General features: G+C 43.1%; 2 protein-coding genes across 6 annotated transcripts in view; both read left to right on the forward strand.

Moving 5' to 3' along the window:
- The window catches only part of axin1 (axin 1), a 71,885-nt gene extending 63,970 nt beyond the window's left edge, over positions 1-7,915 (forward strand). For 4 of the 5 annotated variants that reach the window (XM_007908205.2, XM_007908208.2, XM_007908209.2 and 1 more), the window contains exons 9-11: positions 417-524; positions 3,863-4,015; positions 4,995-7,915. In XM_007908205.2, coding sequence (XP_007906396.1) covers positions 417-524; positions 3,863-4,015; positions 4,995-5,121 — 388 coding nt within the window. In that variant the 3' untranslated portion in view covers positions 5,122-7,915. The remainder of the gene's footprint in view (positions 1-416; positions 525-3,862; positions 4,016-4,994) is intronic. The other variant, XM_007908210.2, reaches the window with a different exon arrangement.
- A 2,463-nt stretch (positions 7,916-10,378) lies between these two features.
- The window catches only part of LOC103188267 (general transcription factor 3C polypeptide 1), a 43,797-nt gene continuing 40,673 nt past the window's right edge, over positions 10,379-13,502 (forward strand). The window contains exons 1-2 of the mRNA XM_042341075.1: positions 10,379-10,611; positions 12,951-13,157. Of these exons, the coding sequence (XP_042197009.1) occupies positions 10,391-10,611; positions 12,951-13,157 (428 nt within the window). The 5' untranslated portion in view covers positions 10,379-10,390. The remainder of the gene's footprint in view (positions 10,612-12,950; positions 13,158-13,502) is intronic.

Here is a 13,502-nt window from a genome sequence, read left to right on the forward strand (position 1 = left end):
ATTATCATATTGATCCCTGTAGATTAGCCTGCTGTACGGTAGATTGAACATTGCTCGAGAAGTCACTCCATGCCAATCATTTTCAACTTTTGGTGCCTGGATCAATAGCTACATTGACATGACTTTGATGTAAGACCCCCGGCTTATATTCAGCCAAAGAAATTTCTTGTGCCAAAGGAAAGAGGAAATTAATTTATTTTTCATGCATCAATGTGATTTCATGTGTAGGTTATGTAGCATGACTGCAGATGGGCTGTAAGTTCATTGTCTGAAATAAAAGTAATGCAGAGGACAGGCAGAGCTATATATTTTGATTGTAATGTTGAAGCTGTTTATGGGATAAGAGATGGTATGCAGGATAGGTAGCTGGAATGGAGCATGTCTAATTCCTAGGATTATTCTCCATGACACTGCAGGTATGTGCAAGAGGTTATCCAACGAGGTCGCACGTCTATCAGGCCAGCATGTATTCCAGTGCTGAATGTGGTACCAGCCGTCTCCGACATGGATCTCTCCGAGTCAGAGTACGTGCCGCTGCTGTTGATGTATTCTCTGTGATTCTAGGCTTAGATGTAAATTAGTTTGTCTTGACTTTCAGATGGAATAATTCAATATATAAGCATCTTCATCTTAATAGCGCAAATTGTAAGCCATTTATTAAATTTAATGCCTCTGACATGAGTTTTTTGTACCAATTCTATACTCGTGGGGTATAGTTGTCATTATTGTCGCAAAGTCCAATTTCAGAAATCACTTTGTGGCTGTTATGTGAGATGAAGGATAGTAATAATAATAATCCTTGCATTTTGATATAGAGCTTTTCACGTCGGGAGGACGTCCCAAAGCGCTTCACAGAACACACTGTAAAATGAATTGACTGTATATTTGTGGGCGAACGCGGCAGCCAATTGCGCACAGCAATGTCCCACAAACAGTCGTAGATTGAAAATGACCAATTTATTATTGTTTTTGGTTTTGGAGGGATTATTATTAGGCTCTGTGTGGAGTAAGGAAACTTGCCCAAGGTTTCGCCCTCTGCCTGGAATTGAACTCAGGTCTCTCGCTTGCAAAGCGAGTGCTCTAACCACTGAGCTACAGTACTCCCCAAATGTCATGAAGTTTGGATAATACTATTAACTAAACCAATTTACATTGTCAATGTCATTGATTCACTTTGATAGCTTTGCTTTGAAGCTCATTTTCTCTCCTTTCCATTACCATCTGAAGGTTTCTTTCTCCATTTTATTTCACTGGTATTTGGTTCCAAAGGTGCTGGGCACCTTCTGCTACCTCATTCTTTGTCTGGGCACCACTATTTGGCTAAGGGGGCAACGTAACTGATCCCTGTTCAGTTCCCATGCAACGTCCACCAAATGTATCTCCAGCAGGGGAGCAGGTGGATACTGTCAGGAGTGGGAATCCTTTGCCCTCCAAAACTATTTCTTGAGCTAAGCATTGAACCTGGGACCTTCCCTGTTCCCGCTGTAAAGCTCAGTGGCTCACTGGCTAACCATGCTGAGCATGGAGAGCTCCAGTTGTGCTTCATAATGAGCACATTTTCTGCCAGTCAACTATAGTGCACAACATGTTTAATTTTGCCAGAAGGTATTGTTAGAATATTTGGTAAAATTGTGTGTTAATAACTATTTACATTTAAGTAGCAGTTAAACAGTTATGCTAAGGAGACAGCAGAGCAGTTAAAGCTTTAATTATGCAATACAATTTATATTTATATAGTGCCTTCCACGTTGGCATAACGTCTCAAAGTGCTTCACACTGCTGTGTGGTATATCCAAGCTGGTGGGGTGGGATAGGAGGAAAACATGACCAAAAGTGAGGTCAAAGAATTTGCTGATTGAGAAGATATTTAAACTGGGAAGTTCTTTTTTTCTTACATACTTAGTAACATTGACAACCTCACATTATACATACTATGATTAAGAGGAACAAGAATAGAACTTGCCAGAGATGGGAATGGAGAAGGTGATTCTGTAGTATCTTTTATCATTTTTTTTCTGTCTTCAGTATTTTAAAATGTACTTATTTTGAATCAAGAAGACTTTTTTGAGATTCCCACCTTTTCACTGGTTTAGTTGATGGTTTACTGGTTTAGTTGATGGTTTAATTAATTTCACTGGTTTAGTTGCTGAACTGAGAATTTAGAAAATGAAGGTCTAGCAGTTATGGAAGAGAGAATGCTACGTTAATATTTCTGAATATAGTTCCTAGAATGCTGTGTAGGACACAAATGTGTTGAAATTTGCCAGGTTTCGTTCATTTAAACTGGAATCCCCTTTGGTCAGCTTTGTCTCATCCCTTTCTTCGGCCAGTTGGCTGGAATGTCAGTTCAAGCCCTACTGATCAACATGAAACAGGAAATCCTACACTGTTCCCTTCCTCTCTACTCCTGGTAGAAACTGTTGTGTTACTGTGAGAAATCCCATTCAATAATTTGACCAAATATCAAAATGTTCCCATACTCGGTAACGGATATTGCTGAGTAATTTGAATCCTAAAGTTTAAATGCTATAGTTTGATCAAGTTAACAAAAAATAATTAACACATACAGTACCTTCCTTTTATCTATTGTCCTTTGCATATTTAATTTATCTGTCACCGGTCTTGTATTCAGATCTTAATGAGTTGAATTGAAAACTACCCCATAGGTTCATATTAAGGTCTGATACCGCCTTGCCCCCTTCCCTTGCCTCCTTCAAGACCCATCTCAAGACCCTCCTCTTCGACTGTGCTTTCGATCACCCTCCTTTCCCCCCTGCCCTCCCCAATCCCAACCCCCAGCTCTGGTCTGAAACACTGACTGTCCAGCGCCTTGGATGTCCTCCCGACATGAAAGGTGCTATACACATGGAATTTTGTTGTTTTTGTTGATACCCAATCAATTGATACCTACCACTCAAGTGCCATGCTTCCAGAATATTTTTGTTGAAATTAGTACACCCTGATGTATTTGAATTGATGGTTTACATTTATACTGCTTTTCATGTCAGGAAGATGACAGGCTCGTGGAATAATTATTTGCTTGGAATAAGGAGAACTGGAAGTCTCGGGAGCAGAGATTGAAACCATTAACCTTTTAATTGTGTTCCCTATTTCAGTATGGTTTTTGGACGTTGTGCAGTTTAGTACTTCATCTTTAAATCTGTTTGTGAGTTTAGAGAGTGCCAGAGCAGCAAGATGAATCTTCAGCTGTTGGTTCAGCAGACTGTGCACGAGACGCTTGTGAACGAAAGGATGTGAAATAAGATCCTAGGCTCAGCTGTTTATTTTCTGGTTAACTTTTGTGTGTCAGTGTGGTAGATTTTCTTTAAATAAGGTTGTCTGAGTCACTGGCTCACTCCCTTAGGCAGGCTTGGTGCAACAGAACTTGAGACACATTTTCACGGCTGCAGAGTATGGGTTGAAACTAACTTTTCAGGTTGGCTGAAGATGTGTCTTTGTAATGTAGTTTCTGGAAACCAATTTTTATAATAAGAAATATCACTAATAGTGCAGATGGTAGAAAAATGGAATGGTGTATGATTAATACAGTAGTTCACTGTTCGATTTTGTAGATTCTATGAAGAAACCAAATGCAGTACTGAGAACCAAGGTATTTTGGTGTAGTGGAGATTATTTTTGAAATCTTAGTGGGTTTATTTTAGTAATTGGAGTCATTTTATACAAACAATTCCTTTGTTTATCTTAGTAAATCAAACCTATAAAGTTGTAACTCATTAGATCTCTGTATTCCTCAGTTTTCCATATCTGCATTTATCAGTTGTATTGCGACAGATCTATGATGGCTAATCATGTGCAAGATGAAATAAAAGGTTAACTCACTGTGATTTTCTTTCCATTGTAGGCATAAGCCACAAAAGAAGTCAGCTACTGGCGATAACATTGTTGTGGCCTACTATTTCTGTGGGGAGCCAATTCCATACAGAACCACTGTTAAAGGGCGTGTGGTCTCACTGGGACAGTTCAAGGAGCTCTTGACTAAGAAAGGGAATTACAGGTGTGTATAAACCAGTGCCCACAGTGTATTTAACCCCTTGGTTCAAAGAAACCAGAAGCAAGTTATAAGTTAATGAGACTTTGTATGTAAATGTGGCCTTTTTTTCCAATGAGATGATTCCACTGCCGCTATAACATGTTTACCATCGGTGTTCGGGCCTTCAGCCTCTCAGCCCCGAGGCTCTGGAACTCTATCCCCCAGTGCCTTCGCCGCCTCCTCCCTTTCCTCCTTCAAGGCCGGTCTCAAGACCTTTCTCTTTGACCGAGCCTTCAGCTCCCCTCTCGACTCTCTCCTCGCTCCCTCCCTTCCCTCCCCCTGACCATTTCCCCCCAATGCTCGGGTCCTGACCCAACTGTACAGCGCCTTGGGACGTCCTCCCGACGTGAAAGGCGCTCAATAAATGGAATCTTGTTGTTTTTTTAAAAAGTATCTTTTTTTTTAAACAATTGAAGGTTTTTTGTTCTGACAATGACTTGAGAATGCAGTTTTGAATTTTAATAATGTGCTGTAGGAACTTATTATAGAATCATAGAATATTACAGCACAGAAGCAGGCCATTCAGCCTATCGTGCCTTGCCGGTTCTTTGGAAGAGCTATCCGATCAGTCCTACTCCCTCGCTCTTTCCCCACATCCTTGCAAGTTTTTCCTTTTCAAGTAGGTATCCAATTCCCTTTTGAAAGTTGTTATTGAATCTGTTTCTATCACCCTTTCAGACAGTGCATTCCAGACCATATCAACTCTCTTCATCTCCTATCTGGTTCTTTCACCAATTATCTTAAATCTATCCCCTGGTTACTCACCCACCTGCCAGTGGAAACAGTTTCTCCCTATCTACTTTTATCAAAACCCCTCATAGCTTTGAACACCTCTGTTAAATCTCCCCTTAACCTTCTCTGCTCTAAGGAGAAGAATCCCCACTTCTCTAGTCTCTCCACATAACTAAAGTCCCTTATTATTGTCGATTTTTGTACTCTCCAGGTATTATTTCAAGAAAGTCAGTGATGAGTTTGACTGTGGTGTGGTATTTGAAGAGGTGCGTGATGAGGATGCAATTCTGCCAATTTTTGAGGAGAAAATCATTGGAAAAGTGGAAAAGATTGACTAAATGCCAGGCAAGCATAAAGAGGAGTATGTAATGGTACAAGAGAAGTTTCAGCTGCCAAGAGTATTTCAGAATGCATTACGGGGGTCACAGCAGTTAACTGTGGAAAACGCATCGTACTGACTGCTTTGAGGCTTCCAACTCTCCACAGGGATGTTTTACAACTGCTCAATATAAGCAGAAAAAGTGGTGCTTTCAACACCAGGGTCTGCCAGTGCAGTCCTTTGATGGGAATGTTTGCAGCGTTACCTTCTCTCTCTCAGTATATTTCAAACACTAAGTGTAATGTAGCATTGTAAAATTGTATTAGAAAAAATGTAATATGAAACTGTTTACTAAAGCTGCATATTTTTGATATAATGTAATCGGAGGAAAATAGCATTTTTAATGTAACAGTGCTCTTATGTTATTTTGAAACATACATATAGGTACTTGAACTCACCAAATGTGTACAGCCATCTGTAATAATAGCTATTTGGTCCGTATTTCAAACCATTGAAAGGTGTTTCTCCACTTGTATAATGGATGACTATCACTGATTCCGTTGTCTTACCGGGACAAATTGTCCGTCAAAGTTTACATAGGCCACCCTTGCAAATACTGCTGTATAGGCCTTTTTCATATGAAAAAGTTGCACAGTTTTTTTAAGACTCAATACAATAGGAATGTGTATGTTGTGTAGAAAGTGACTAGTACCAGACTAGTCTAGTAAGTACTTGTACGTATTCTCTCTCTCTTCCCCGCCCCCCACACCCCCTCCTCAGTATTTTGTTGGTACAGAGTTGAAATGCTGCTTCCCAGCTCCTGCATGTTAAGGCTAGGGACTCCACGTGGATAGCTCAACCTCTCACATCCTGACTGAATAGACCCATCCACACAACAGCACAGATGAGTTAGTTTTGCCACTTTACACTGGCAATATGGATGTTGCTGTTTCTGTTAGAGCAGGTGGAGTAGCTTGTGACTATTGCATTGGTTTTCTGGGCATTTGCAGCTCACCACAATGAATTAATTGTGCAGCGGTTTTGCCAGTCAGCATCCTAGACTGAGATTATATCTCTGTAATTGGCCTCAATAATTCGACATATATTGAACAAGTTGACAAAATGAAGTTTGCATTCCAACACCACGATCACAAGCCTTTGGATCTTTTATGCTTTTTAACCAACATCCAAGCTGCCAATAGTAAATGTACAGTGTAGAATGCAGTATTTGCCAGCGGCCACCGTGTTGCCTTTACATAACTGATGCAGGTAGATGCAGTGCCATCTATATTAGTGCAGTAATAGGTTTAAAACATGTAAACAGGCTGTGCAGTTGGCTGCTTCAAGCATTACGTGTTCCCTTAAGCAGCCACCCTTTTCATCACCCAATACCATCTTATCAACAAACCAAAATATTTACTTATTTAATTGTCAGGGTGGTATTTTGTTAAACTTTTCTGTTTGAACATTACCCAGAAAACATGTAAAGTTTAAAGCAACCAATCAAAATTTCTGTATCTCTCGTAAAAAATCATTCTAGGTCTAACATGGATGCCAAAAAGTCACTTAAGCAGTGATGTGAGAGTGCCACATGTCTGTCTTCCATTCCGTTTATTGGCAGTCCACAACATTGTAATGAATAAACCACAGATAAAATGTGCCAATGTCTGTTTTACCCTTTACACTCTGCAATAGTAAGCATTCTTAGAACTACACTTGGTGTACTGTGCTAGATTAGCATTAGCTACAAGGATTACACACTACTGCAGCAAAACAAATCCACTCTTCACTATTTTAGCTCGATAAGACCAACACTCAAAACAAATATTTTGCAGCTTTGTACCACTTGTCTTTAATCAGATCTTGGGCATTCTGATTTTCCTGCATAATTTAAATTGCAACATTTCTTTGGTACCGAGCTAAAATCTTTGTAGCCCATTAAAATGGTGCTTTTTTATATAAAAAGGAGATATTTTAGGTTTTCTGGAACTTTTTTTTCTTGTGCAGGGGATGGGGGGGAGAAAGGCCTATACAGTAAAACACCGTTGGAATGTAATCTGAGACTGGTAATTGCCCAGATAACAATTACCTGCCAACCTGTGTGCTGGTTTGTTATAGAACACAGTGTCCTAACTCAAAAAAACTAAAATAAGGGCATCAATCTTGGTTTGAAACATTCATCCTGCAAGTTGGACTTTTGCCACTGTGCCAGTCACTAGCTATACTAACCTAAACTCGAAGCTGCCAACCCCTGCTTCTGATGGCAGTGTTTGTCCTAACAATTTCATTACTGCCATTTGTCTGCCGAAATTGAAAGAAACTACTAAATACTAATAACGGGTCTTCAATCTGTTACACGGAAGGATCATCGGTTACAAATTGTTTCCCAAATCAGAAAGCCCTAGGAACAGCCTAAAGCATCACAATTGCATTTCAGAAAGGTATTATGTAAATAAAATTACATCACAGAGTGCCTTTATACTCAATGCTGTTACCTGTCTTGACGCTATGTGACCCCCACCCCCCCCCCCACCCCATGACTGAGGAATAAACTCATCCAGGGATCTGCAGTATGGTTTCTCCTCCTGCATTTTGGTGTCCAGCGGGATTTTTATGTGGCCCTGCATTCACGGGTTTTGCATTTCCCTTTTTTCTAAGGGTTTCCATTGTAAATATGTACATTTTCTAAAGATGATGTCATCAAGTAGCAGCACGTCAGAAGATTTAGTTACCTGGTTTCAGTCATCTTTCAGTGTGCTGGCTTGTACAATTATCTTTTAAAAGGTACTTGGACAATAAAGAAAATAAGTCAATTTTGTGTACGTTGTACATTTTTTTATTCTTTGTTCATCATAATAATCCTTACATTTGATATAGTATCTTGCATGTCAGGAGGATTTCTCAAAGTGCCTCAAAATATATACTGCAAAGTATATTCACTATTTTGTAGATGAACATTTTGCATCAGCAATTTCTGACAAACAGCTGTGAAGTGAATTTATTTGAGGGATTGTTGGCCAGAGCACCAGGAGAAATTTTCTTCTGTTTTTGACTAGTGCCATGGGATCTTTACCTGAACAGACAAACTGACCCCTGATGCAGCATAGCCTAAGCTTGAATCCACGACTGTCTGACTCGGGGGGCAAGAGTGCTACTAACTGAGCCAGGCTGACTGGGAGCTGCGTTTGAATATCTCCTTACATAGTAACAAGCCTTCCGCTCATCAAGCCTGTCTCCTTGTATTAATAGTTGTAGAAAAGATTGATAACTGGAAACGTAAACTTAAAAGGAAGCCAACTGATTTTAATACTCAACTGAAACTTTTCAATAGAATTGAATTTTCACTTACTGGTCAGTGACCATCTACAATTTATATTTATTCCTATTGTATCTTTCGCGTCTGGCGGACATCTCAAACCCCTTTCAAGTAACTGAAAGAGCTTGAGCTGGCGGAAAGGGGAGGGGAACGTTGTCTGAAAGCATGATTGAAGAAATAGACCTTAAGGTGGGTTTTGAAGGCAAGGGAAGGAGGGGGCAAGGTGAAGAAACTTGAGATGGAGTTTCATAGAGCAGGGGCAGAGAGTAGTTGAAGGTTCACCCACAAAGAGTGGGGTGAATCGAGTGGGCCATGTGTGCTGAGCAGAGGGAGTAGCCAGGGTAGGAAGATCATAATAATTGATTTTAATATAGTGCCCTTCATGTCAGGAAGACATCTCAAAGCTGGGATATACTGTAAAGTGGAGTGATAGTATTTTGTGGGTAAAAATGGCAGCACACATTACACTCAATTCACTTTACAGTATATTCTGTGAAGCGCTTTGAGATATATTGAAGACATGATATGGTGCTTTATCAAATGCAAGGATTATTAACAATTTGCACACAGCAATATCCCACAAACAGCCTTGAAGCAAATAACCATTTTTTTATTTGGGAGATTGTAGGCCAAGCCACCAGGAAAAAATCCTCTTTATGAATTGTCCAACCTGAATAGGCAGACAGGTTCCTGGTTTAATGTCTTATCCAAAGAACAGCGGTTCCAACAGTGCAACACATGCCCACATTGCATTGGAACGTTAGCCTTCCCAGGACTGCGTTGAGTTCCCAGTCATGATGTGAGGCTTAAACCTACAATTTTGAGACCCAGAGGCAAGAGGGCTGACACAAGAAAAAATCCATCTTAGGGAGGCATCTTGAGTAACCAGAAGACTCCTGGGAGCAGGTTCACTGCCTGAATGAAGATGTGATCAGTCTCCTCAACAACTTCAGGTCAAAACACAGGTGGACACTGGAGGGCACCACAATTATTGTACAGTGCAATACCCCATTTCGGTCACACGATGGCACCATAATGAGCAACACTGAAGGGCAGTTACATGTCATCGTTGTTGATGTACATCACAGTCCCAACATCTGATCCAGAATCTTTCTTCTGCTTATCTGCACAGGAGAAATGAGCAAATAAAACTATTGATCTCTGTTTATTTTCCTGCCAATTGGCCACAGTGACAAGAAATCAGAATCCTTGCATTTGACATAGTTGCCCTATGTCGTCGAGACGTCTCAAAAGCGCTTCACAGATACACTACAAAGGGAAATTGACTATATTTTGTGGGTGAAACGCGGCAGCCAATTGCGCACAGCAGCGTCCCACAAACAGCCGTGGATTGATTGGCCAATTTATTATTATTTGGAAAGATGGAGGGATTATTAACCCCGGAAAGCGATCCGCCAATCAACTAACAACAACAACTTGCATTTATATAGCACTTTCGATGCAGGACAAGCGCCTCAGAGCGCTTAACAGGGGCGGAGTTTAACACTGAGCTGGGTGGGGGGGGCGGGGAGGGTGAGGGTGGCCCCGAGCCCTGTCGAAGAGGAAGTGTTTCAGACAGGACTTAGGAAAGGGGAGAGGGGGAAAGCCGGAGGGATTGAGGGAGAGAGTTCCAGGGTTTCAGGGCGTAGTGGCTGAAAGCGCGACCTCCGATGGTGGGGCGGAGGGTGTGAGGGTCGAGCGGAGGGGCCGGGTGGTGGACTGGGGAGTGAGGAGGTCGGAGAGGGTGGGAGGTGCCGGAGGAGCCCGGGGGGGGGAGCCCGGGGGGGGGGAGGAGCCCGGGGGGGAGGAGCCCGGGGGGGAGGAGTCGGGGGGGGAGGAGTCCCCTCTCTCTCTCTGGTAATAACTCGAGGCCGGAAGCGCGCACGCACTGGTAGAGGCGCGTGACGACAGTACGCACGCCAGACGGTGACGGGGGCGCGCGGTGTGACGGGCTCTGACGGGGACGCGCGGGATGGACGCCGTGGCCGCGGTGATGGATGAAGTGGCCCTGGAGGGCCTGGACGGCCTCACACTCGGGGCCCTGTGGTGCCGCCTCGAGCACCGCGTCCCCCGGTTCCAGCTGCAGCTCGACCCCGACACGCGCCGCTTCCTGTGGGCCGCGCTCGGCGCCAACCCCGGGCTCCAATTCTACCGCCTGCCCCGGGCCAGGCCTCCCCTGGTCTATATAGACAGGTCAGAGGGGGACAGGGACAGAGGGGGAGAGAGAGGGGGGGAGAGAGAGAGAGAGAGAGAGAGACAGAGAGTGTGAGAGAGACAGAGTGAGAGAGAGAGAGTGTGAGAGAGACAGAGTGAGAGAGAGAGAGAGTGAGAGAGAGAGAGAGAGAAGAGTAAGAGAGAGACAGTGAGAGTGTGAGAGAGAGAGAGTGTGAATGTGAGAGAGACAGAGTGAGAGAGAGATGCAGAGAGTGTGTGGGATACAGAGTGTGTGAGAGAGAGATCCTCTGATAATAATCACAAGATAATAAATTGGTCGTTTCAATCTACGACTGTTTGTGGGACATTGCTGTGCGCAATTGGCTGCCGCGTTCGCCCACAAATATACAGTCAATTCACTTTACAGTGTGTTCTGTGAAGCGCTTTGGGACGTCCTCCCGACGTGAAAAGCGCTATATCAAATGCAAGGATTATTATTAGAATATGTGTGTGTGAGATACAGTGAGTGTGAGATACAGTGAGTGTGTGAGATACAGTGTGAGATACAGTGAGTGTGTGAGATACAGTGTGAGATACAGTGAGTGTGTGTGAGATACAGTGAGTGTGTGTGAGATACAGTGTGAGATACAGTGAGTGTGTGTGAGATACACTGTGAGTGTGAGATACCGTGAGTGTGTGTGAGATACAGTGTGAGATACAGTGAGTGTGTGTGAGATACAGTGTGAGATACAGTGAGTGTGTGTGAGATACAGTGTGAGATACAGTGAGTGTGTGTGAGATACAGTGAGTGTGTGTGAGATACAGTGTGAGATACAGTGAGTGTGTGTGAGATACAGTGTGAGATACAGTGAGTGTGTGTGAGATACAGTGAGAGTGTGTGAGATACAGTGAGAGTGTGTGAGATACAGTGAGTGTGTGTGAGATACAGTGAGTGTGTGAGATACAGTGAGATACAGTGAGTGTGTGTGAGATACCGTGAGTGTGTGTGAGATACAGTGTGAGATACAGTGAGTGTGTGTGAGATACAGTGAGTGTGTGTGAGATACAGTGAGTGTGTGTGAGATACAGTGAGTGTGTGAGATACAGTGAGATACAGTGAGTGTGTGTGAGATACAGTGTGAGATACAGTGAGTGTGTGTGAGATACCGTGAGTGTGTGTGAGATACAGTGAGTGTGTGAGATACAGTGAGATACAGTGAGTGTGTGTGAGATACAGTGTGAGATACAGTGAGTGTGTGTGAGATACAGTGAGTGTGTGTGAGATACAGTGAGTGTGTGTGAGATACAGTGAGTGTGTGAGATACAGTGAGATACAGTGAGTGTGTGTGAGATACAGTGTGAGATACAGTGAGTGTGTGTGAGATACAGTGAGTGTGTGTGAGATACAGTGAGTGTGTGTGAGATACAGTGAGTGTGTGTGAGATACAGTGAGTGTGTGTGAGATACAGTGAGTGTGTGTGAGATACAGTGAGTGTGTGTGATACAGTGTGAGATACAGTGAGTGTGTGAGATACCGTGAGTGTGTGTGAGATACAGTGAGGGTGTGAAATACAGTGTGAGTGTGAGATACAGTGAGTGTGTGTGAGATACACTGTGAGTGTGAGATACAGTGAGTGTGTGTGAGATACAGTGTGAGATACAGTGAGTGTGTGTGAGATACACTGTGAGTGTGAGATACAGTGAGTGTGTGTGAGATACAGTGTGAGATACAGTGAGTGTGTGTGGGATACAGTGAGTGTGTGTGAGATACAGTGAGTGTGTGTGAGATACAGTGTGAGATACAGTGAGTGTGTGAGATACAGTGAGTGTGTGTGAGATACAGTGTGAGATACAGTGAGTGTGTGTGAGATACAGTGCGGTGCGAGTGTGTGCGGTGCGAGTGTGAGGTGCGCTGCGAGTGTGTGAGGTGCGCTGCGAGTGTGTGCGGTGCGAGGTGCAGTGTGAGTGTGCGAGGTGCGAGTGTGCGAGGTGCAGTGCGAGTGTGCGAGGTGAAGGGTGAGTGTGCGAGGTGCAGGGTGTGTGTGCGAGATACAGGGTGTGTGTGTGAGGTACAGCGAGTGTGTGTGTGTGAGGTACAGAGAGTGTGTGTGTGACAGCACAAAAGGGATATGTGTCCCTCGGGGAGAGAGTGTACATCCCATTCCAGACACAGTGAAATCTCTATGTATACACAGGATACCCATGAGAAACTCCCCCTCTCTCACACTCGTCAGCACAGTGATGGGTGGATTTCCACACGTGTCAGACATATACCTGAAGGAAAAGAAAACTTGAATGAAAGTTTTCGGGGAGAGGAGAAATTCTGGCGAAAAAAGCAACCTGCATTTAATTTTAATTTTTTGTATGGGTCTCACCAGGTATGAAGAGATTGATCCAGAGACAGGAATTCAGGAGTCGTACAGGGATCCTACCCCCAGATATGACGTCTATCCCATTAATATCATTTTCGACCAGGATGAAATCCAGGGTTCCTGTCTCTACTTTAATGAGCGGGTTTGCATAACTGCAGAGATTAGGAATTCAGATTTCCAGCCAACTTGCACATTGGACGAGGCTGTAGCAAGGTCAGTGCTCCGTTGTTTTTTTTTTGCTATTTGTTGTATTGAATTTCCAAACGATTTAGTGTTCGGCCGAACCTCATTTTATGATTCCTAATGTCTTCTGGCAGTTTGACGTGATAACAACAACAACTTGCGTTTATATAGTGCCCGACGGCGTCTCGGGAGTGCTTCAAAAATTTTGCAAGCACGTAATTTTAGCCACGTTTTCACCCACAAAATACAGTCAATCTGTTTTATGATATATTCCATAAAGCGCTTTGAGATGACTCAGTGACGTGATAGGGCGCTATATCAAATTAAAGGGTTATGTGAATTGACTGTATATTTTGTGGGCCAGTTGCGCACAGC

Source organism: Callorhinchus milii, unplaced genomic scaffold (assembly GCF_018977255.1).
Source record: "Callorhinchus milii isolate IMCB2004 unplaced genomic scaffold, IMCB_Cmil_1.0 Scaffold16, whole genome shotgun sequence".
Taxonomy (NCBI): Eukaryota; Metazoa; Chordata; class Chondrichthyes; order Chimaeriformes; family Callorhinchidae; genus Callorhinchus; species Callorhinchus milii.